Consider the following 25,939-nt stretch of genomic DNA (forward strand, 5'->3'; position numbering starts at 1 on the left):
GTTGCGTTGGGTCTTTCTCTAGTTGATGCGTACGGGCTTTCTTTAGTTGCGGTGAGCAGGGGCTATTCTTCGTTGTGGTGCCCGGGCTTCTCATTGCGGTGCCTTCTCGTTGTGAAGCATGGGCTCTAGGCGTGCGGGCTTCAGTAGTTGTGGGGCGTGGGCTTAGTAGTTGTGGCTCGTAGGCTCTAGAGCGCAGGCTCAGTAGTTGTGGTGCACAGGCTTAGTTGCTCCGTGGCATGTGGGATCTTCCCAGACCAGGGATCGAACCTGTGTCCCCTGCCTTGGCAGGCGGATTCTTAACCACTGCGCCACCAGGGAAGTCCCTAGTTTTTTTTTTAATTTTTATTTATTAAAAAAATATATTTTTTAACATTTATTTATTTATTTGGCTGTGCCGGGTCTTAGTTATGGCATGTGTGGGATCTTTAGTTGCAGCATGCAGGATCTAGTTCCCTGACCAGGGACTGAACCCGGGCCCCCTGCATTGGAAGCGCAGAGTCTTAACCACTGGACCACTAGAGAAGTCCCTAATTTTTATTTTATACTGGAGTATCATTGATTAACAATGTTGTGTTAGTTTCAGGTGTACAGCAAAGTGATTCAGTTATACAAGTATCTATTCTTTTTCAAATTCTTTTCCCATTTAGGTTATTACAGAATGTTGAGCAGAGTTCCCTGTGCTATACAGTAGGTCCTTGTTGGTTATCTATTTTATTTTTCTTTCCTTTCCTTTTTTCTTTCTTTTCTTTTCCCTCCCTCCCTCCCTCCCTCCCTCCCTCCCTCCCTCCCTCCCTTCCTTCCTTCCTTTCTTTCTTCCTCTCTCCCTCCCTTCCTCTTATTGAAGTATAGTTAATTTACAGTTGTGCCAATCTGCTGTACAGCAAAGTGACTCAGTTATACACATATATACATTCTTTTAATATTCTTTTCCATTATGGTTTATCACAGGATATTGAATGTATTTCCCTGTGCTATACATTAGGACCTTCTTGTTTATCCATTCTAAATGCAATAGTTTGCATCTACCAATCCCAAACTCCCAGTCCATCCCTCTCCCTCCCCACCCCCCTTGGCAACCACAAGTCTGTTCTCTATGTCTGAGTCTGTTTCTGTTTTGTAGGTAGGTTAATTTGTGCCATGTTTTAGATTCCACATGTAAGTGATATCATATGGTATTTGTCTTTCTCTTTCTGACTTACTTCACTTATTATGGTAATCTCTAGTTGCATCCATCTTGCTCTAGTGACATTATTTCATTCTCTTTCTATGGCTGAGTAGTATTCCATTGTATATATGTACCACCTCTTCTTTATCCATTAATCTGTTGATGGACATTTAGGTTGCTTCCATGTCTTGGCTATTGTAAATAGTGCTGCAGTGAACACTGGGGTGCATGTATCCTTTTGAATTATGGTTTCCTCCAGATATATGCCCAGGAATGGGATTGCTGGATCATATGGTAGCTCTATTTTTAGTTTTTTAAGGAATCTCCATACTGTTCTCCATAGTGGCTGTACCAATTTGCATTCCCACCAACAGTGTAGGAGGGTTCCCTTTTCTCCATACCCTCTCCAGCATTTGTTGTTTGTAGATTTTTTTGATGATGGCCATTCTAACCAGTGTGAGGTGATACCTCATTGTAGTTTTGATTTACATTTCTCTAATAATTAGCGATGTTGAGCATCTTTTCATGTACCTGTTGGCCATTTGTATTTCTTCTTTGGAGAAATGTCTATTTAGGTCTCCTGCCCATTTTTTGATTGGATTAGAATGTACATTTAGAATGTGTTTATAGCCCTTAATACTTTTTTTCTGAGAAATATATCCCCAAATTGCAGAATTTTAAAAGTCATGGATCTTCTACCTTGGCGTTTTAACTTTCCTCCTAAAGTGCTAAGAGGAGCAGAACACCACAAAGCCGACTGAGATGTTAGTTGCCTTTCGTGACTTTAGGCTCACACTCTTACTCATGAAATTGTTAGTTTAAAATGTGAAGAGACCGAACACCTATAATATTTCATTAAAAACTGGTATAAAGGGACTTCCCTGGTGGTGCAGTGCTTAAGAATCTGCCTGCCAATGCAGGGGACACGGGTTTGATCCCTGGCCCGGGAAGATCCCACGTGCTGCGGAGCAACGAAGCCTGTGTGCCACAACTACTGAGCCTGTGCTCTAGAGCCCGCGAGCCACAAGTGCTGAGCCCGCGTGCCACAACTACTCTAGCCTGTGCGCCTAGAGCCCGTGCACCGCAATGAGAAGCTTGCACACTGCAACGAAGAGTAGCGCCCGCTCACCACAACTAGAAAAAGCCTGCGTGCAGCAATAAAGACCCAATGCAGCCAAATAAACCTGGTATTATTATGGAAACATAAAACACATAGCAAAACTCTTTGTACTTAATTATACCTATATTTTAGTTAAGAGAGGAGACTATTTTGACTGTTAGTGTTACAGGATGAAGTGTGATGGTCATAACAGTGAAGTATGTACATAAAAAATACATTGATTAATTTCCCTCATCAAGATAGGGCTAAGCATACAAAACAGCCCTCAAACTTCTTAAGGAGATCTTTGAAGAACAGTTTATCTATTGTGTTTGCCTTGTGCCTTGCTTCCTGGCTTAGTCATTTTTACTTTTTGTGAATTCTAGGGACCCAAGTTGTGGTGTCTTTTTTTTTTTGTCTGCGCTGGGCCTTAGTTGCGGCAGGTGGGATCTTCACTGCAGCATGCGGACTTCTTAGTTGCAGCATGTGGACTCTTAGTTGCACCATGCACGTGGGATCTAGTTCACCGACCAGAGATCAAATCCGGGTCCCCTGCCTTGGGAGCTCTGAGTCTTACTCACTGGACCACCAGGGAAGTCCCCCAAGTTGTGATGCTTTTAGTGTTTGCGTCCAGAATGTAAGGTCACATTTTTTTTTTTTTAATGGAAACCATGGCTGCTATTTGGAGTTTAGTGAATTCAGTTTAAAGTTGAGGATCCTATCCTCACAGAAGTAGAATGAGGCAGTGGTTAAGTAGTTCTGCTTTTTTGGAAGACCTCAGATGGGATTATATGTGATATACACAACTTGCGGCGAGCAGGGGCTACTCTTAGTTCGGGTGTGTGGGCTTCTCATTGTGGTAGCTTCTCTTGTTGTGGAGCATGGGCTCTAGGCGCGTGGGTTTCAGGTAGTTGTGGCTCGCGGGCTCTAGAGCACAGACTCTGTAGTTGTGGCTCACGGGCTTAGTTGCTCCGCGGCATGTGGGATCTTCCCGGGCCAGGGATCGAACCCGAGTCCCCTGCATTGGCAGACAGGCAGATTCTTTTTTTTTTTTGGCTGCGTAGGGTTTTAGTAGTGGCACGCAGGCTTCTCTCTAGTTGCCGCACACAGGCTTAGTTGCCCCGCAGCATGTGAGATCTTAGTTATGCGATCAGGGATCGAACCCGCGTCCCCTGCATTGGAAGGCGGATTCTTTACTGCTGGACCACCGGGGAAGTCCCGGCAGGCAGATTCTTAACCACTGCGCCACCAGGGAAGTCCCATCCTTATTTTATAGATGAGGAAACATAAGCACAAGAGATGGGGTGACTTGCCCAAGGCAATAAACAATGGAATCGTCCCTGTATTGAAAGGGTATAATCTGTATATCATCTTTTGTGCCCTTGAGAATATTAGAATATTAAAAACTTTGATTGGGCTTCCCTGGTGGCTGAGTGGTTGAGAGTCCGCCTACCGATGCAGGGGACACGGGTTTGTGCCCTGGTCTGGGAAGATCCCACATGCCGCGGAGCAGCTAGGCCCGTGAGCCATGGCCGCTGAGCCTGCGTGTCCGGAGCCTGTGCTCCACAACGGGAGAGGCCACAACAGTGAGAGGCCCGCGTACAGCAAAAAAAAAAAAAAAAAAAAAACTTTGATTTTTCAGATGTCATCCTGAAAGTGTCATCTTTTAAGAACAGGTAGCTTGTATTTTATGACATAAACTGGATAGAAAAATGCAGCCCAGTTTGCCAGTGTACTAAAGTGGTCAGTTTAGAACAGTATTGCTCTCAGGATGTATACATTTTTGGGTTTTGTCATGCTTATGTAGGTTTTCAAAAGAGCTTTTCTTTACCAGACAAAATTAAGACTTAAAATACTTAAAGAATTATACATCTCTAAAAGCAAAATGGTAGACTTTTGTGTGTGTGTATTTGAAGTTCACCTGCAACAGCAGTTAAAATTTTGTCAGGTGTGAGTTTGTAGGGAAGTCTCCTTTTATTTGTTTGACTCTGATTTTATGGTTAAGAAAATTACTTCTTGGATAATATGAAAGTGAACTAGTAAAAACTGAAGTAAAAATTAAAAATTTTTTTAAATTTTATTTCTCCTTTTCCTCCAGAGGAGGGCGCTTGATGTTTACAGTAAAATTTTAGAGTTTTGTTTTGCTTTAATTACAGATTGGGAGTCCTCCTCTTGATCCTACGGAGCATTTTCTTCCTGAAGAAGAGAAACTTGCTGAACAAGAGAGATCAAAAAGGTGAGTAGGTCTAGAAATCAGCCCTCACAGGTATTTCCACATAGTGTATTTGAGATGATTGCTCAAAAAAAGCACAGTGCTTTCTTTTTCAAGGCACTCAAAGGTTATAGAATGCAGATTCTGGCATGGATTAAAACCTTCATTTGCCACTTCCTAGATAAGTTACCCTGTTCAAATCTGGGGTTCAGTTTCCTTATCTGTCAAACAGATACAAGTCATACCCAACTGAAGGGGTTGGTGGGAGGATCAGTATATTTGAAAGTTCCTTATAAATTGTAAATCGTTACACAAATGTTTTTTCCTTCATAGATTTGAGAAGGTTTATACTCATAACCTATATTACCTGGCTCAAGTCTACCAGCACATGGAAATGTTTGAGAAGGCTGCCCATTATTGCCATAGTACCCTAAAACGCCAGCTTGAGCACAATGCCTACCATCCTATGGAGTGGGCTATTAATGCTGCTACCTTGTCACAATTTTACATCAATAAGGTAAGCTTCTCAAAGTAGTTATCTAACAGAGTTACCAATAGTGTGTATAAAAATAGAACCAAAAGTACCTTGAAAATGTCATCTTTTAAAAACAGGTAGCTTGTATTTTATGATGTAAACTGGATAGAAAAATGCAGCCCAGTTTGCCAGTGTACTAAAGTCTGTAGCTTTTTGTTGCAGTAATCCTTTTGAATCTTAAAATAATTTTATCATGTCCTACGTTGCCTAAGACCAGTTCTTTTTTGATACAGACAGGCTATCTATTTTAGTGAGATGTTATTTTAAATTGCAGATTTTATCTTGTAGGCTTAACTATCTTTATGCAGTGACTATGAGAATTTGTCTGAGGAAGTTGACTGTTAAATGTGGGCTTTGATAAAAGCATGTGATGCATTTCAGTTATTCTTTAGAATTAACTCCTTCATAGTACTTTTTCTATGTTGGGAATATCTCTGCTTAATTTCTGAGTTCCAGGTCGTTATACTTTTTCTGGAGTATTACACAGGGACAAATTTGAGCTTCTTAGTTGCTTTCAGAATTATTCAGAATCATGTTGGTATATTCTTAATTGACCTTTTAAATTTTTTAGTCCTTAAGAGAATTTTTAATGCTAAAACACTTTAAAGCCACCTTTCCCAGCCAGATTTTCTATTAATTCTCAATTAGGTATCTCAGTGATAGAAATTACTTTTATTTGTATTTCTAATTCACAAGCCTCTCTGAACTTTTAGTAATTCTTTGCTTATCAGAGTTTCTTCTTAGATCTCTGTTTACCTGCTGCTGTATCCTTACTGGGCCTTTATCCTTTCTAAGTTTTTTTGCTAGTGCTGGTTCTATAAATGCGCCCTATGTTTAAAGTATTGTCCCATGGAATTTCATTCAGAAAAGCTATTAGCAGGAGAGAAAGGGCTGTGGTGACTGCAGCATCGCTTCTAGGACTTTGGTCTAAGATCAAGCGTGTAAGTAACGCTACTGCATCTATATCAGAGCATTCAGTTAAATCTAAATCTCATGAATCCATTTCATTGTGATCATCATCAAAAAGTGTTACCTGGTGCTTCTGCTTGTGGCACCTTTTTATGGTTTTTTTTAAAAACTAGCTTCCAGAGGCCCTTTGTTTTGTTTAGCAACTTTAAAATTACATATTCACTGTAATTTTAATTAACATTTAAAACTCCATGGATTCTAACAGTACTAAGATATCTAGATATTAAAGTGTAATTAAAAATTTTAAGTTGTTAAGCACTGCTTATGCTGAGCATGCAGTAAATTTCATGAGTACCTCCCCACTCTGTGCTTTTATTTTTTTTACCAAAATGTTTTATAAGTTGTGTTATAACTAGCTAAGTTATACTGCAAAAAGAGATTTGATCCATGTTTTTAAAAAATGCAATTGTCATTTATATCACTATCATCTTCATCTGGTTCCATGAGGTTTTGCTACTTAGTGAATCCCTGCCTTGCAGGAGAAGTCCCACATTTACCAGCCACCTAGAGGGCACAGGGCACTCACTGTTTTCTAACAGTGGTTGCTTTCAGATAGCCAAATCTGGACAAAGCTGAAGTGATAATGATGAGTAAGGGATTATAGAGCAACAATTAAAACTTCTTTATGTAAACTGTAACTTTCTTTTGGTTTGAGGTTTAACACCAACATTTTGATCTATAAATACTGCTGGGCTAATACTACACATGGTGCCCAGCTGTTCTCAAGATGGCTTCTGAATTTGCAATAATGGGGAGATACATTTAATGCTGAGATTTTAAAGTCATAGTCAACCATTAAAAATCCTCTTAGCAAAAATCAGTGTTACTAATATGAAGTAGACATACTTAATGAGGGTGGCTTCCAACTAAAAGTTGGACTTGGTAATTCTGCTGAGTAGTCCTGTGACTTACATGACAAATGTAAAGCGTTAAAGTAACAAGGAGATGTTCTCAAAGTGTTTGAGAAGTTTACCGTGCCCCAGTTTGGATTATGAAGTCTTTAACTGTGTTGGTAAAGCAGTTCCATAGAGTTCATCTGTGGAAATCTGCTGACTTCAGAACTTGGTGGGAAGCCTCGTATTGTAAATTCCAAAGATTTTAGAAGACAGGAATCTCTATCAAAATTTATCCTGTTTGCCTTTGAATGGTAGGATGTAAAAGGGATCTCTAAACCTAAGAAAGATTAAATCTTCAAGTCCTCTGACAGAATGTAAATGGTCTAAAAATTGATCATGTGTGGAACTTTGGCTACTTAGCCTGCACCTAAAAGGACTGAGGTACTTTGAGTCTAGGATGATAGCCATTCTTGTATGCTGATTAAAAGTTAGCTCTCCTTCAGTAGTCAATCAGCAGTTGTTTTTCAGCCAGTTTGGATTATTAAGAGTTTGGGGGTATTGTTATTTTAATCTTTAAGGTAGTTTTTTCAACCAGATAATACTAAAATATATCTTATATACCTTCTTGTTTAGTTACTATACAGGGTCTCCTTAGTAGTGGTTTCTACCTGATTTTGTTAAGACTTTATTCTTGTTTATTTCCTCAACAGCAATGCTTTATGGAGGCCAGGCACTGTTTATCAGCTGCTAATGTCATTTTTGGTCAAACTGGAAAGATCCGAACCACAGAAGACAGTAAGTTTAGGTGTGCGTGTTTAATTACATAGCTTTTTAAAATTTTTATTTTAAAATCATGTTAAACTTTAGAAAATTCAAGAACAGAACAAAGAACTACCATACGCCCTTCTAAATTTACCAGTTTTTAGTATTTGCCTCATTTGTAGTCACATTTTTTCTTTCTGAACCATTTGAGAGAAGATTGCATACATTAGGTTCCTTTACCCCCTAATACTTCAGTGTTTTATAATTCATATTTAGTAGCTGTCCCTGTCCAGAGTATCCAGTTCAAGGTTGTATTTAGTTGTCACATCTCTTTTTAAAATTTTTATTGGAATATAGTTGATATACAATGTTATGTTAGTTTCTGCTGTAGAGCAAAGTAAGTCAGTTATACATATATCCACTCTTTTAGATTTTTTTCCCATATAGGGCATTAGAGTATTGAGAAGAGTTCCCTGTGCTATACAGTAGGTCCTTATTAGTTAATCTGTTTTATATGTAGTAGTGTGTCTATGTCAATCCTAATCTCCTAATTCATCCCACCCCCTCCTTACCCCCCAGTAACTGTAAATTTGTAAATTTTCTACATCTATAATGCTATTTCTGTTTTGTAAGTAAGTTCATTTGTACCATTTTCTTAGATTCCACATTCCACGTCTAAGCAACATCATGATGTTTCTCTTTGACTTACTTTGCTCAGTACAACGATCTCTAGGTCCACCCATGTTGCTGCAAATGGCATTATTTCGTTCTTTTATGTCTGAGTAATACTCCGTTGTATACATGTACCACATCTTTTTTATCCGTTTTTCTGTTGATGGACGTTTAGGTTGCTTCCATGTCCTGGCTACTGTAAGTAGTGCTGTAATGAACGCTGAGGTGCATGCATCATTTCGAATTATGGTTTTCTCTGGATATATGCCCAGGAGTGGGATTGCAGGATCATATGGTAGTTTCTGTATTTAGTTTTTTAAGGAACCTCCATACTATTCTCCACAGTAGTTGTCACATCTCTTTAGTCATCTTTAATCTGGAACAGTTCCTCAGCCTTTCATCACAGATATTTTTGAAAATATATAGGCCAGTTATTTCATAGATTTTTCCAATTGGTGTTTGCTGTTTACACTAATATTCACGTTATACATTTTTGGTTGGAGTACAATATGTGATATGTCCAAGTATCTAGTTTATAGTGTTTCATTTGGTTTTATAAATCACAGTTAACATGTATATTTGAGCACATCAAAACCACAATGAGCTATCACCTCACGCCTATTAGATTGACTATTATCAAAAAGACAAGAAATAACAAGTGTTGGTCAAGATGTGGAGAAAAGGGGACCCATGTGCACTGTGGTAGGATTGTAAATTGATGTAGCCACTATGAAAAACTGTTTGGAGGTTCCTCAAGAAATTAAAAATAGAGCTATGTATGATCTAGCAGTTCTACTTCTGGTACAGTCATCCCTTGGTATCCATGGGAGATTGGTTCCAGGGCCACCATGGATACCAAAAATCTATGGATGCTACAGTCCCTTATATAAAATGTCATAGTATTTGCACATAACCAATGCACATCCTCTTGTATGCATTAAATCATCTCTAGAGTATACTTATAATACCAAATACAGTGTAAATGCTATGTAAATAATGGGCAGCACATGGCAAATTCAAGTTTTGCTTTTTGGAACTTTGTTTTTTTTTTTTAATTTTTTTGGCCACACTGCACAGCAAGTGGGATCTTTGTTCCCCAATCAGGGATCAAACCCATGCCCCTTGCGTTGGAAGTACGGAGTCTTAACCACTGGACTGCCAGGACGTCCCTTAAAATTTTATTTTATATTGGAATATAGTTGATTAACAATGTTATGTTAGTTTCAGGCGTACAGCAAAGTGATTCAGTTATACATATACATGTATTCAAATTCTTTTCCCATTTAGGTTGTTACAGAGTATTGAGCAGAGTTCCCTGTCCTTGTAGTTAACCGGTTTTAAATATCAGTGTGTACATGTCACTCCCAATCTGTCACCCTCCCCGCCCCCCCATAACCATAAGTTCCTTCTCTGTGAGTCTGTTTATGTTTTGTAAATAAGTTCATTTGTATCTTTTTTTTTTCTTTTTTTGCGGTACACGGGCCTCTCACTGTTGTGGCCTCTCCTGTTGCAGAGCACAGGCTCCGGACGCGCAGGCCCAACAGCCATGGCTCACGGGCCCAGCCGTTCCGCAGCATGTGGGATCTTCCCAGACCAGGGCACGAACCGGTGTTCCCTGCATCGGCAGGCGGACTCTTAACCACTGTGCCACTAGGGAAGCCCTGTATCATTTTTTAAGCTGTATTATATGATATTTGTCTTTCTCCATCTGACTTCCTTCACTTAGTATGATAATCTCCAGGTCCATCCATGTTGCTGCAAATAGCATTATAATGGCTGGGTAATATTCCATTGTATATATGCACCTCTTCTTTATCCATTCATCTGTCCAATACTAAGACTTTTAAAATGCTTCAAGTAGCTAACTAATGAGAACCCACTGTATAGCACAGGGAACTCTACTCAGTGCTCTGTGGTGACCTAAATGGGAAGGAAATCTAAGAATGGATATATATGTATACATATGACTGATTCCCTTTGCTGTACAGCAAGAAACTAACAACATTGTAAAGCAACTGTATTCCAATAAAAAAAATTTAAAACTGAAAATGGATTAAAGACCTAAATAAGATTGGATACTATAAAACTCTTAGAGGAAAATACAGGCAGAACACTTTTGACATAAATCACTGCAAGATCTTTTTCAATCCAAATCCTTGGGTAATGGAAATTAAAAAAACAAGAATAAACAAATGGGACCTAATTAAACTCAAAAGCTTTGCACAGCAAATGAAACCATAAACAAAAAGACAACCCACAGAATGAGAGAAAACGTTTGCAAATGACACCACAGACAAGGGATTAATCTCCAAAATTTACAAACAGCTCATGTGGCTCAACAACAGAAAAAAACAACGCAGAAGACCTAAACAGACATTTCTCCAAAGAAGACATACAGATAGCCAACACGCACATGAAAAGATGCTCAGCATTGCTAAGTATTAGAAATGCAAATCAAAACTACAATGAGGTATCAACTCACACCAGTCAGAATGGCCATCATCAAAAAGTCTACAAATAAAAAATCCTGGAGAGGGTGTGGAGAAAAGGGAAACCTCCTACACTGTAGGTGGGAATGTAAATTGGTGCAGCCACTGTGGAGCACAGTATGGAAGTTTAAGGAACTAAAAATAGAGCTACCCTGTGACCCAGCAATCCCACTCCTGGGCATATCTCCAGAGAAAATCATGGTTCAAAAGGATACATGCACCCCAGTGTTCACTGCAGTGCTGTTTACAGTAGCAAAGACATGGAAGCACCCTAAATGTTCATCAACAGATGAATGGATAAAGAAGATGTGGTACATATATACAATGGAATATTACCCAGCCATTAAAAAGAATGAAATAATGCCATTTGCAGCAACATGGATTGACCTGGAGATTATCATGCTAAGTGAAGTCAGTCAGATGGAGAAAGACAAATACCATATCACTTATATGCAGAATCTAAAAAAGATGATACAAATGAACTTTTTTACAAAACAAACAGACTAATAGAGATCAAAGTTATGGTTACCGGGGGAGGGGTGCTGGGGAGGGATAGATTGGGAGTTTGGTATTGACATGTACACAGTGCTATATTTAAAAGAGATTACCTACAGGGACTTCCCTAGTGCTCCAGTGGTTAAGCTGCCTTCTAATGCAGGGGGTGCAGGTTCGATCCCTTGTTCGGGAACTAAGATCCAACATGCCATGGGGCATGCCATGGGGCAACTAAGCCTGTTTGCTCTAGAGCCCGCCCGCCACAACTAGAAAGCAGCCCTGTGCACCGCAACAAGAGATCCTGCAGGCTACAACGAAGATCCCATGTGCCACAACTAAGACCCAATGCAGCCAAATAAATATTTTTTTAAAAATTAAAGAGGACCTACTCGGTAGCACAGGGAACTCTGCTCAATAGTCTGTAATAACCTGATAGTTATAGTAAGGGACGCAGCCTAGCCCAAACCTGTCTTTTCCAGCTCGTTTGTCACAAAAGCAGTTATTTAAAAATCTGACACCCACCCCCTATCCCCATCTTACCACTTTGGTTTGATTCTCTACTGGGATATTTCAGTTCATTGGTAGGGGACCAAAGTTCTGTCCCCCACCAAAAGTAAGTTCTCAGTTTTGGGTTTTTTGGTTTTGTTTTGTTTTTTTACAGTGTTGAGAAGGGGCTCTTGTCATGTTGGTTTCTAGTGTGTGAGATGCTGTCTGCTGTGCTTTTTTTTTTTTATTTTTTGACTAACTGTATGGAAAGTTGTTAGTAAAACCTTTGTCATAGGATGGATTTAAAAAAAAATCTAATAACCTAAATGGGAAAAGAATTTGAAAAAGGATACAAGTATATCCTATGTATAACTGAATCACTCTGCTGTGCACCTGAAACTAACACAACCTTGTTAATTAACTATACTCCAATATAAAATAAACATTCAAAAAAATAAGATCAGTAATATGTCTACCAGGACCTCTGAGCACATTTTAGTAAGGTATACAATCCAGTAACTTTTGCTTCCAAACCTTAAGTCAGTTACCCAGATCCATAAGCTATTTCTGAAAAGGAAAGATCAAGGACTTCATATGTAAGTGCAGATTCCAAAATAGTCAATCCTCATTATTTGTAGATTCCATATTTATTTATTTTTTTTTGCAGTACACGGGCCTCTCACTGTTGTGGGCTCTCCCGCTGCGGAGCGCAGGCTCAGCGGCCATGGCTCAGGGGCCTAGCCAGTCCGCAGCATGTGGGATCCTCCCGGACTGGGGCACGAACCCCTGTCCCTTGCATGGGCAGGCAGACTCTCAACCACTGTGCCACCAGGGAAGCCCTGTATATTCCATATTTTTGAATTTGCCTACTTGGCACAATTTACTCATAACCCCCAAAATCAGTACTCGAGGCACTCGTGTGGTCATTTGCAGACAGCAGAGGATTTGAGGCACCTGAGGTGCACATTACCAGCTGAGGTTAAACAAGGTAATGATCCACCTTCTTGTTTCAGCTCTCATACTATAAACACGTATCCTTTTTGTGGTCTAAATTACTCAGTGCCACATTTTTTTTTTGCATTTTGTTGGCGATTTCATTGTTTAAAATGGCCCCCAAGTGTAGTGCTGAAGTGGTGTCTAATGTTCCTAAGCACATGAAGGCTGGGATGTGCCCTCTGGAGAAAATACTGTGCTAGTTAAGCTTCATTTAGGCACAAGCTACAGTGCTATTGGCCATGAGTTCAATGTTAATGTCAATGTTAATGAGTCAATTATATATTAAATAAGGTGTCTTTAAACAGAAACACATTAAAATAAGGTTATATATTGATCAGTTGATGAAAATATTGTGACCAGAAGCTCATCAGAACGTAACCCTGTATTTTCCCTAGGAGTGATGTTTTAGCATTCCCAAATTCACTGTTCACAGCAACTTTATAGAACATAACTACCAAGAACAATGAGAATCAGCTATACATTGTTTCCTTATAAGAGAATCCAGGTACAAAGTTTTACTGTTGGGATTAAAAACCACTTTTTCTATGGAACTGAATGTTCACCTGAAGGAGACAATCCAACTGACTGGTGACTTACATCAGTGTTGTGCTTCCATGTTGCTTCCATGTTGCTTGGGAGGTGAGCGACTTGATTCTTTCCCTGTAGAGCTGGGCGGTGCCTGCTGTACTTGGCATTTGTGTCACACCCATGTTGAGGGAAAAAGGAAGATTATAAAGGCAGAGCGAAGTACACAGATTAATGGCAGTACTGCATTAAATCTAACATGACGACTGAAAATGTTACTTCATGTTACAAAGGATTTTTAAATACTAGTGAAAACCAAAATAATTTAAACCATGAAAAATTAAAAAATTGTTCTTTGCAAAAATAAATTCCTTCCACAGATGTAACAGTATTTTGGTAAAACTGGACGTGGGACTCATTACAAAATGAAATATTTGACCCTTCATTAAATCACCCCCATCATTCCAAACATTGTTTTGGGGGATGCTTTCCACTCAGGACCGCTTTTAATTTATGAAAAATCCATTTCAATTTGGATTCTACTAAATTGGAATTTGACAGATTAATTAGGAGCTATGCTAACCTTCACCTTGTTCAACACTATTTCTTCATTTACAGAGACCATAGCATAGGCGAGGTGGTAAAAGCAAGTGCTTAAACATTAGAGGCAACTGCTTTCAACAACCTACCTCTTAAGAACCCGTGTATAGATTCGGGGTTGCTGGGGGGATGGTGTTGGGGAGGGTTGGATTGGGAGTTTGGGACCAGCAGATGCAATCTATTATATATAGAATGGATAAACAGCAAGGTCCTATTGTAACTGTATTCAACATCCTGTAATAAACCATAATGGAAAAGAAAAAAAAAGAATCCAAGTAGACATGAATTATGGAATTCTTATCCTAAAGTATTCTAAAAACCTGTATGAGCAATCCTTTTATTAATCTAATTCGATTAATAATGGTATTAATCACCCACATATACCTGTTCTAAGGTCTAAGAAATTGTTTTGGGGTGCCACTAACTGTGTCCATATAAGATGGTGAACTTAATTGGTAAATGTGTGTTCTGACTACTCCACTGACTGGCTGTTCCCCCATGTCTTCCTCCCTCTCCTCCGGCCTCCCTGTTTCCTGAGAACACAACACTATTGAAATTAGGTCAGTTAATAACCCTACAGTGATCTCTAAGTGAAAGGAAGAGTTGCAAATCTCTCACTTTAAATCAAAAGCTAGGAATGATTAAGCTTAGTGAAGAAGGCCTGTCAAAATAGACCAAAAGATACTCCCTCTTGCGCAGGTTAGCCAAGTTATGAATGCAAAGGAAAAGTTCTTGAAGGAAATTGAAAGTGCTATTCCAGTCAACACATGAATGATAAGAAAGCAAAACAGCCTTATTGCTGATATGGAGAAAGTTTTAGTGGTCTGGATAGAAGATTAAACAAGTCACAACATTCCCTTAAACCAAAACCTAATCCAGAGAAAGGCCCTACCTTTCTTCATTTCTGTGGAGGCTGAGAGGCGAGAAAGCTGCAGAAGAGAAGTTTGAAGCTAGCAGAGGTTGGTCATGAGATTTAAGAAGCTGTCTGCATAACGTAAAAGTGCAAGGTGAAGCAGCAAATTATCCAGAAGATCTAGCTAAGATCATTAACGAAGGTGGCTACACTAAACTGATTTTCAGTGTGGATGAAACAGCCTTCTACTGGAAGGAGATGCCATCTAGGACTTTCATAGCTAGAGAGAAGTCAGTGCCTGGCTTCAAAGCGTCAAAGGACAGGCTGACTCTTTTGTTAGGGGCTAGTGCAGCTGGTGACTTTTAACTTGAAGCTAATGCTCATTTACTACTCTGAAAATCCTAGGGCCCGAAAGAATTGTGCTAATTATGCTTTATGCTAGTTATGCTACCTGTGCTTTGTAAATGGAAAAACAAAACCTGGATGACAACACATCTGTTTACAACATGGTTTACTGAATATTTTAAGCCCACTGTTAAGACCTACTGTTCAAACAAAAATTCCTTTCAAAAGATTACTGCTCATTGACAATGTACTTGGGTCATCCAAGAGCTCTGATGGAGATAACAGTGCAATTAATGTTGTTTTCACGTTTGCTAATACAACATCCATTCTGCAGCACATGGATCAAGGAGTAATTTCGACTTTAAAGTCTTACTGTTTGAAGAAAAAAATCATAAGGCTATCACTGCCATAGATGTGATTCCTCTGATGGATCTGGGCAAAGTCAATTGAAAATCTTCTGCAAAGGATTCACTATTCTAGATGCTATTAAGAACATTCATGATTCATGGGAAGAGGTCAAAATATCAACATTAACAGGAGTTTGGAAGAAGCTGACTCCAGCCCTCAGGGATGATTTTGAGGGGTTTAAGACTTCAGTGGAGGAAGTAACTGCAGATGCGGTAGAAATAGTGTGAGAACTAAAAGTCGAGCCTGAAGATGTGACTGAAATGCTGCAATCTCATAAAATTTTGACAGATGAGGATGAGCAAAGAGAATGGTTTCCTGAGATGGAATCTACTCCTGGTGAAGATGCTGTGAAGATTCTTGAAATGACAACAAAGGAGTTAGAATAGTACATAAACTTAGTTGATGAAATAGTGGCAGGGTTTGAGAGGATGGACTCCAATTTTGAAAGAAGTTCTGCGTTGGGTGAAATGCTGTCAAACAGCATTGCACGCTCCAGAGAAATTGTTCATGAAAGGAGGAGTCCATCAGTACAGCACACGTCACTGCTGTCTTGTTTTAAGAGATTGCCACGGCCCCCCCACCCTTCAGCAACCACCACCCTGATGGGTCAGCAGCCACCAGCACTGAGGCGGGACTGTCCACCAGCAAAAAAGTTTATGACTCTCTGAAGCCTCAGATGATGGTTAGCATTTTTTAGCAATAAAGTATTTTTTAATTAAGATGTGTACATTTTTAAGACATGATGCTATTGCACACTTAATAGACTACAGTATAGTACAAACATAACTTTTATATGCTATGGAAAACAGAAAATTCGTGTGACTCATTTTATCACAGTGGTCTGGAATCAGTCCTGCAATATCTCTGAGGTATGCCTGTATTCAAAATTTAATATACATGGTGACCTTAGTTTTTACCTATAGGTAATACATAAGAAAACACTAGAAAGAAATATGCAAATAATAGTGAGTACCTCTGCGTGGTAGGAATTTTTTTTCCCCCACTGCTTCAGTGAGGACTTGTTACTTTTATAATGGGGGGGTAAGTAATACAAAAAAGAATGCAGTACACAATGAAAATTCCAATTGTGACCCTTAACTTACACACATCATGTATCATTTTAGCTACTGAAGCTGAAGGAGATGTGCCAGAGCTTTATCACCAAAGAAAAGGGGAAATAGCAAGATGCTGGATCAAATACTGTTTGACTCTCATGCAGAATGCCCAACTTTCCATGCAGGTAATACAGTCAAAAGTGGTCTTTTCTTTCTTAAATAGCAGGATGTTAAGTAAAAGCTTAAAATGGGGAGTATGCTCATTGGGCTAACTGCATGTGTATTATTCAAGGCATGCAGAATGCTCATATGTATTTGTTTCTTGTTCTGCCCATCTCAACCTTTTCAAATCTTACTCATCAATCGAGGCCATCTCACATAACACCTCTTCCTTCAAGACTTCCCTTTGGATAGAGCATAAGCTCCATGAGAGGGAGTCTTCATCGTATTTGTATCATATACTAATCTCCAGACACAACACGTTCTCAAAAATTATTTTTTTAAATTTATTTTTGGCTGCGTTGTCTTTGTTGCTGCACAAGGGATTTCTCTAGTTGTGGGGAGCACGGGCTTCTCACTGCTGTGGCTTCTCTTGTTGTGGAGCACGGGCTCTAGGTGTGCGGGCTTCAGTAGTTGTGGCACGCGGGCTTCAGTAGTTGTGGCTCATGGGCTCTAGAGCACAGGCTCAGTAGTTGTGGCGCACAGGCTTAGTTGCTCCGCGGCATGTGGGATCTTCCTGGACCAGGGATCAAACCCATGTCCCCTGCGTTGGCAGGTGGATTCTTAACCACTGCACCACCAGAGAAGCCCCTCTCAAAAATTACTGAATGTATAATTATTCATCCCCTACAGATATCTTCTCCCTCCTTTAAATTCCATAGAACCTTACCTAAGTCACTTGACTTTGTATTATCCCTGTTATCCCTATTCATATTCTTATCTTATTCCTTTACCTCTTTTTAGACTATAAGCAACTTGATGGCAGGAAGTCTTACTAATCTTTACATACTTTATAGAGTAAATATATATTTAATAAAAATATAAGTATAAACGTATCTGCAAACAGCCCTGCTAGTTTGTAGCTGTGTATTCATGGCAGTTAACTTCTCTTTGCCTCAATTTCCTCACAAGTAAGATGGGGGTAATAATAGTACTTAATAGTGTTGCTGTGATAGTTAAATGTATATAAAGGGCTCAGAAAAGTGCCTGAGACATAACCAAGTCCTCAGTAAGTTAACTATCATCATTGGTGTTGTTATTACTGATCCATACCTAATGGATTCTAGTTCCTAACCACTACAGAGGAAAATAAATCATTTGGATGCACCATACTAAGTGTAGATACATTGGAGACTTTCCTGAAGGAGTTATGCTGCTTTTCTATTTACATACATTAAAGTATAATCAGTTTTAGTCAATATAGAACCTTGTGAAACTACTAAACAAAATAAAACCAAACAAGCCACAAACTCCTGGAAGCATGGGTCTTTCAAAGATGAGAGCACTTCAGAGGTAGAGGGTAAAGATGAGGCATGTTTGGAAAAGAAAGGAAGTGGGGAGTAAAACTAGGGAGCTTTATGTCTAGAGAAGTTGCCGGGAAAATCTGTCAGCTTTCTTCTCAGAAAGCAGCCTAGAAAGCATGTAAACAAACAAGCAGCCAGGAAGCACATTAAGTAAACAAGATTTAGAGACTTATGGCCTGCATTTGAAGTAATTATGTCAAGCAAAACACCCTGTGTCATTTAACTCTTATCCTTCCTTTAGTTGATGTTTTCCAGACTGGACACTCGAGTTTATCACCTGGTTACTTTAAACTCAAATAGTTGCCATGCTACTAAATTACTCAGATTTTCTTAATCTGGCTTTGTTACTTTAACTTTATCCTTTGATGATCTGTTTACCTGAAAAGCCTTCTTTAATTCAAGTTTAATAACATACAAATTTAAGTATTTCTGCCAGCTCTATGGTAGTCATTGTACTATGATGAACAAAATTAGACGGTGTTTTTTTTTTACTTCGTATGAAAGTGCAATTTTAGTAAGTTCCACAAAGGAGAGATACATGATAAGAGAAGTCATAGTAGCAGGAAGTAACATCTGAACGAAGCTCTGGGAATGAGAAGGCATAGCATTCCAAGGAGCTGAAGCTGCACGTTTAAAAATTCTATGGCGGGGGCTTCCCTGGTGGCGCAGTGGTTGAGAATCTGCCTGCTAATGCAGGGGGACACGGGTTCGAGCCCTGGTCTGGGAGGATCCCACATGCCGCGGAGCAACTAGGCCCGTGAGCCACAACTACTGAGCCTGCGCATCTGGAGCCTGTGCTCCGCAACAAGAGAGGTTGCGATAGTGAGAGGCCCACGCACCGCGATGAAGAGTGGCCCCCACTTGCCACAACTAGAGAAAGCCCTCGCACAGAAACGAAGACGCAACACAGCAAAAATAAATTAATTAAACTCCTACCCCCACCATCAAAAAATAATAATAATAATTCTATGGCATAGGGAGCATGGTGTTAGAAGGGATGGAACAAAGGCCTGTGAGGCTAGAGCAGAGTGAGAGCACATGTGAAAACGAGAGTTAGAAAGGGATAGAACAGGGACCTCCCTGCTGGCGCAGTGGTTAAGAATCCGCCTGCCAATGCAGGGGACACGGGTGCAAGCCCTGGTCCGGGAAGATCCCACATGCCGCGGAGCAACTAAGCCTGTGCGCCACAAGAACTGAGCCTGCGCTCTAGAGCCCATGCTCGGCAACAAGAGAAGTCACCGCAACGAAGACCCAACGCAGCCAAAAATTAATTAATTTTAAAAAAAGGATGGGATAGAACAAGCAGGGCCTTCAATGAATGGAAGCCTTGGAGAGTTTTTGAACTCATCACTTATGTAGCAGAATGGAGAATGAATTGAGGGAAAGCAAGAGTGGATGGGGGAAATTAGAAGACCATTGGAACAGTGGAGGTGAGATGTGAAAGGAGCTTGGTCTAGGGTGGTGGCAAAAGATGGTGGAAAAGAATGCATTCAGGAGGTATTTAGGGGGCAAAATATAAAGGACCTGGTGATGGATTGGAAGTGTGGGGTAAAGGGGAGAGGAGAGGAACATCTCAAGGGTGATTCCTCGACTGCTGGCTGTCCAGATCGATGGAGTGTCCTTCACTAAACTACTACTAGAATAGGAATGTGTTTGCTGAAGAGTAAGAGTTCCATTGTGGACATGTTGAGGATCAGGTGTCTGAGTCTTCTGAGAGAAGATGTTGTGTGGGGAGCTGTAGTTATGGGTCTGGAGCTTGAGAAGAGGTCCAGGTCGTACCTGTAGATTTGTGAGTCCTCCTCCCATGGATGGCAGTTGCAACCGTGGGTATGGATGGAGTCACCTGTGTAGAGCAGTGCTGTCCAACAGAAATAAAATTACATATGTGGCTGGTATTCCACGTTTTCTAGTGGTTACACTAGAAAAGGAAAAAAGCAGGTGAAATTTATATTTCTTAGCCTAGAATATAAAAATAATCATTTCTATTTGTCATCAATACTAAAGAGTTGAGCTATTTTAAATTTTGTACTAAGTCTTGGAAATTGGGTATGTATCATTTTACACCGATGACATCTCAGTTTGGACATTTCAGATGCTCAATAGCCATCCACACGCAGCAAATGGCTACTGTTTTGAACAATGCAGATCTAGAGAGACAACTTCAAATGAAAAGAAGAGAAGGCCTTGGGGCTGTCCACTGAGGGGTCTGATGTTTAATTTTCTTGTCTAGGAAGAAGAGAATGAGCTTAGCCTTTTTTTTTTTAACCATCTTAGTTTTTTTTTTTTGGTCCCAGGAGGTGGGGGAGATAACTTTAACTATGAGTAGATTTAACTCTCTCTTTATTTTAGTATCTTTGAGACTTAGAGCATTTCTCTGTAATATATTTCAGTAAATAACTTAGCATAAACATGTTGTTAATTTTAATTGCACTGCTATACAATATTTTTAGGATGTAGATTTCAATCTTACTCTAATGTTAAAATACTACTAATAATGTATTAGATGTATATAATGTTTCACAGCTCTTACAGTTTTCATATGCATTTATCTTACCTTAAAAAGAGTAACTATAAATGAGTTAGTGCCCCAAAGAGGAAATAAGCAGTTTTACTTTTTCCTAGTTTCTTTCATTTTTAATATAAGTGGAATATAATTAGAAAGAAGTTTAAAAACATGTGATTATATCACCTCCCTAAACCAGGCTGGGAAGAGGGTTTTCTTATCTTTACTCTTAAGTTTGCTGTAGTATTGACAGCAGGAGACCAGTGTCTGTCCTCAACCATAATTATTTTTTTCTTTCAGGACAACATAGGGGAGCTTGATCTTGATAAACAATCTGAACTTAGAGCTTTAAGGAAGAAAGAACTAGATGAGGAAGAAAGTGTTAGGAAAAAAGCTGTGCAGTTTGGAACCGGCGAACTGTGTGATGCCATCTCTGCAGTGGAAGAGAAAGTGAGCTATTTGAGACCTTCAGATTTTGAAGAAGCCAGAGAGCTTTTCTTAATGGGTCAACACTATGTTTTTGAGGCAAAAGAGTTCTTTCAGATTGATGGTTATGTCACTGACCATATTGAAGTTGTCCAGGACCACAGTGCTCTGTTTAAGGTGCTTGCATTCTTTGAAACTGACATGGAGAGAAGGTGCAAGATGCATAAACGCAGAATAGCTATGCTAGAGCCCCTAATTGTGGACCTGAATCCACAGTATTATTTGTTGGTCAACAGACAGATTCAGTTTGAAGTTGCACATGCTTATTATGATATGATGGATTTGAAGATTGCCATAGCTGACAAGCTGAGGGATCCTGATTCACACATCGTGAAAAAAATAAATAGTCTTAATAAGTCAGCATTGAAGTACTACCAGCTCTTCTTAGACTCCCTGAGAGACCCAAATAAAGTATTTCCTGAGCATATAGGGGAAGATGTTCTTCGCCCTGCCATGTTAGCTAAGTTTCGAGTTGCCCGTCTCTATGGCAAAATCATCACTGCAGATCCCAAGAAAGAGCTAGAAAATTTGGCAACATCACTGGAACATTACAAATTTATTGTTGATTACTGTGAGAAGCACCCTGAAGCTGCCCAGGAAATAGAAGTTGAACTAGAACTTAGCAAAGAGATGGTCAGTCTTCTTCCAACAAAAATGGAGAGGTTCAGAACCAAGATGTCCCTGACTTAATAATCCTTGTTTTTAAATGACAGAAAATGTGCACTAATGGATTTTTTTCCCCTTATTCAAACAGGCCCAATTCCATTATGATGTCTACCTTCATAGCCAGATGAGTGCTGTTTGAACTTGAAATAGACCAATTGAGTTTTTGCTAGGACCTTAATCAACAATAATTTATACCTAACTATGTAAATAAATTGCCTTGTTAAAGTGACATGTGATTGGTATTTAGATTGCTCGTTTCCTATTTAAATATAAACCTTTTCTGCCTCATTTTCTAAAAGTAGGTTCTTTGTTGGCTAATACTTGATGGATTCATTATAAAGGAAAAATGCTGGGTAATATACCTGGTGGGCAAGCTGTTACTGTATTAAAGTTGAAAAAATAACTTCTTGTAGTTATTCTTCCCAAAATATTTGCTTTCCTAAATTCCCAAAGAAATCTTTCCCTTCTGGAATATTAAAAAAACTAAGTTATGTTGTAAAATATTGTAGTTTGTTTCATTATAGAGGAAGAAGGCCATGTTGGAAATATAATAAATTGACTTGCTTCACTAATAAAAGCTTCCATTTATTCTTTTGTCTTCTTGTAAGAGTTGGTTTATTTTCGATACTTCAAAGGGTATTAGCTTATTTGAAGCCAGAGAAGAATATTTCTTTGGTAACATTGTATAGAGAGAACACATTAAAACATTCATTGAATACACTTTTTGAAATACTACTATGTTCCAGAAAAATTTTATTGACTGCAGTTTCTCAGAGGATCCTAGTATATCTATTAAGCTTTAAGCACTGTTGAAAAGATACGCAAATAACAGTTAGTATATGTCATTTTAAGTGGTTGCAGAATTGAAATGAAGTCGCTATCCAGTGCAAAAATCAAGATCAGTTGTAAAATTTGATACAGAGCATAGCTCTGTATGTTGACCTAGTCTTAAGCCTTCCAAAGCCAAGTCTAAGATTCGGTAACATGTATGTATGTGTGGTAAATACCTTGCTTTTCCTTTGAGATCAGTTTGCCAGGAAAAGAAGGTCTTTGAGTATAACAGCAGTGTGTAATTCACTCAATATTTAATATTTATTAAATGTCTCCTGTGGATCGGGCACTGTTCTCGGTTTTCTAGGCTTAGAGGATACAATAATGAACAACATCAGCAAGATCCTGTTCTCATGGAGCAGATCAATAGATAAGAGGATTTCAAGTCATGAATGCTATTAAGAAAGGAACCAGAATCCGAGGTTTCATGGGAAGTGGTGCGACAGTGATCTGAAAGGCCGCTGAAAAGGTGGAAAGTGACAGTGAGCCGAGAACTAAACGGCCAGAAAGGGGCAGCAAAGTAAAGATTCTTAGGTAGAGTGTTCCAGAGAATGCTAGGCCCTCAGGCTGGCTCCAGCTTAGGAAGGAGTTTTGCATTTTAGAAGATGGGAAAGGCCAGTGTGGCTGGAGCAGATGAGGTGGGAGTGGGGTGGGGCAGGAGTAGGGAGTCCAGATGGACAGGGCTTTGTAGATTGTAGCGAGAAGGGAGAGGCACCAAAGGGGAAGCATGGAGACAAGCTCTATTAGGATTAACCCGAATGGTTTGGACCAGGGTCATCAAGTAGGGATGGAGAGAAGTGGATAAGTTCATATGTGCTTTGGGAGTAGAATCACAGGACATGCCAGAGGATTACGTGGAAGGCATGAAGGGGAAAGGAGAATCAAGAACCATATGAAGTTGGAGTATGCAGGTGAAGCACATTTCTATGAGGGAGATGTGGGGTTAGAATTAAGAGTTCTATTCAGGTCATACTGAGTTTAGGATATTAAGATGCTTGAGATGGGATGATTGCTAACACCCCCCTTTAATCAAACTTTAAAAGGAAAGTGAAGAGGGTCAAGAGGCAAAGAGGGGAGGGAGGTTTGGGGGTAGTGAGATGGACTGATTCTAGAACAAGTCCCCCTGTTATGAGCCTTTCTTGATATAGCCATTTTGCTCTCAACCTTAGTCAACCTCATAACTTCATTTTAAAGTCGCTCATTAGCTTGCTTAACCAATACTGATCTCTTTCTCTATGCTGCTCACTGTGCTAAGCTCTAGAATATGGTCTATAAGGCACAGCCTCTTAAATCCTGATAGCTTTTCCTCTTCCCAACTGTGTTATTCAACTTGAGTTCAAGAGATAAAATTCAAGTGTAACAGGCATTAGTCTTAAAACCAATCTTTATCCTAATAACCATCAACATACTTTGCTATTTGTCATTTGCTGTCTATAGTGACTTTTCATATTTTAAAACACTGTCTTTAGTTAACAGCAGAAAATCTCACTGGCTGCTTTGCGTCCTGCACTGTATTCATGTAGCCTGTTCCACAAACTGCTTTCCCTGAGCACGGCTTCCTAGAGACATCTGCCCTCCGAGACTTTGTTGCTTCTCTGGATTAGTAGTTCTCAAACTTTTTGGTTGCAAGGCCCCTTTGCACTTAAAATTGAGGATGCCAGAGAGCTTCTGTTTATGTAGGTTATATCTCTCGATGTTTATCCTATTTGAAATTCGATTTAAGGAAATTTTAACAATTTATGTTAATGACAAATCCATTGATTTAAACAATTTTACGAAAAACTTATTTTCCAGAAGTGGCATATTTTACACTTTTGCAAACATCTTTAATATCTGGCTTAATAGGAAACAGGTTGATTCTCATAACTGGTGTGATATGTCATGTACCCTTTGGAAAACTCCACTGTACATTTATGAGAGTGTGAGTGAAAAAAATAATGTCTTATTATGAAGCTAGTTTCATGGGATCTCCTGTCCCAGTCTGAGGTCCCCTGAACCCCTACCTTAAGAACTGCTGCCCTACTTAATCTCCAAAATATACAAACAGCTCATACAACTCAGCAACACCACCAAAAAAAAATCCTAATCAAAGAATGGGCAGAAGACCTAAATGGACATTTCTCCGAAAAGACTACAGATGGCCAATAGGCACATGAAAAGATGCTCGACATCACCAATTATTAGAGAAATGCAGATCAAAACTACAGTCAGGTACTATCTCACACCAGTCAGAATGGCCATCATTAAAAAGACTACAAAAAAAAAAGTGTACAAATAACATGCTGGAGAGGGTATAGAGAAAAGGGAACCCTCCTACACTGTTGGTGGGAATGTAAGTTGGTGCAGCCATTGTGGAAAACAGTATGGAGATTCCTCAGAAAACTAAAAATCGAATTACCGTGATCTAGCAATCCTACTCCTGGGCATATATCCAGAGAAAATCATAATTCAAAAAGACACATGCACCCCAGTGTTCATTGCAGCACTATTTACAATAGCCAGGTCATGGAAGCAACCTAAATGCCCATTGACAGACGAATGGATAAAGAAGTTGTGGTACATATATACAATGGAATATTACTCAGCCATAAAAAGGAAGGAAATTGAGTCATTTGTTGAGATGTGGATGGACCTAGAGACTGTCATACAGAGTGAAGTCAGAGAAACAAATACCGTATATTAATGCATGTATGTGGAACCTAGAAAAATGGTACAGATGAACCGGTTTCTAGGGCAGAAGTTGAGACACAGATGTAGAGAACAAACATATGGACACCAAGGGGGGAAAACCGCAGTGGGGTGGGGATGGTAGTATGCTGAATTGGGCAATTGGGATTGACATGTATACACTGATGTGTATAAAATTGATGGCTAATAAGAACCTGCAGTATAAAACAAAACTAATAAACCTTCTTTGGGTTATTTGTATGGAAATATGTTAATATAAATATTTCAGACATTACATGAAATTTCTAAAAATCTTATGTTCTGGTATAATGTTATAAGTCAATTCTAGTTATTACTTTAAAATGTATATCTCAAATAACTAAAATTTCCTTGTCAATTGCATTATTATGAACTTCCATCAAATCTTTAACCGTGGTCATTTTTAAGTCTTTTGTCATTTACAGACAGTTCTGGGTATACTCTGTTGCTTTTGCAAAAATGTTTCTATAAAAGGGTTTCATCTTCAAGGAATTCATGGAAAAGACTCTGACAAGTACAGGTTTCTGGTAACTGACTATACTGCTGAACTGAATGAATAAGCATTTTCAGAACTCTAACGGAAAACTGATGAATTCATAAAAGTGCTAACAAAAGATCAAGATGAAAAAAAATTACATGGGACTGAGTGAACTGATGAGGATAATTATAATTTTTGTGACTTTCTGTTTGAATAAAAATAATAATTTTAAAAAATAAAATAA

At 39.1% G+C, this 25,939-nt stretch overlaps 1 protein-coding gene across 3 annotated transcripts in view; it reads left to right on the plus strand.

Annotated features, from left to right (window-relative positions):
- The window catches only part of KIFBP (kinesin family binding protein), a 41,277-nt gene extending 19,023 nt beyond the window's left edge, over positions 1-22,254 (plus strand). For 2 of the 3 annotated variants that reach the window (XM_060126081.1, XM_060126083.1), the window contains 5 exons: positions 4,421-4,500; positions 4,810-4,993; positions 7,527-7,623; positions 16,572-16,687; positions 20,829-22,254. In XM_060126081.1, the coding sequence (XP_059982064.1) occupies positions 4,421-4,500; positions 4,810-4,993; positions 7,527-7,623; positions 16,572-16,687; positions 20,829-21,704 (1,353 nt within the window). In that variant the 3' untranslated portion in view covers positions 21,705-22,254. The remainder of the gene's footprint in view (positions 1-4,420; positions 4,501-4,809; positions 4,994-7,526; positions 7,624-16,571; positions 16,688-20,828) is intronic. The other variant, XM_060126082.1, reaches the window with a different exon arrangement.
- The last annotated feature ends 3,685 nt before the right edge of the window (positions 22,255-25,939 follow it).

The sequence above is a fragment of the Lagenorhynchus albirostris genome, chromosome 16, assembly GCF_949774975.1.
Source record: "Lagenorhynchus albirostris chromosome 16, mLagAlb1.1, whole genome shotgun sequence".
Lineage (NCBI taxonomy): Eukaryota > Metazoa > Chordata > Mammalia > Artiodactyla > Delphinidae > Lagenorhynchus > Lagenorhynchus albirostris.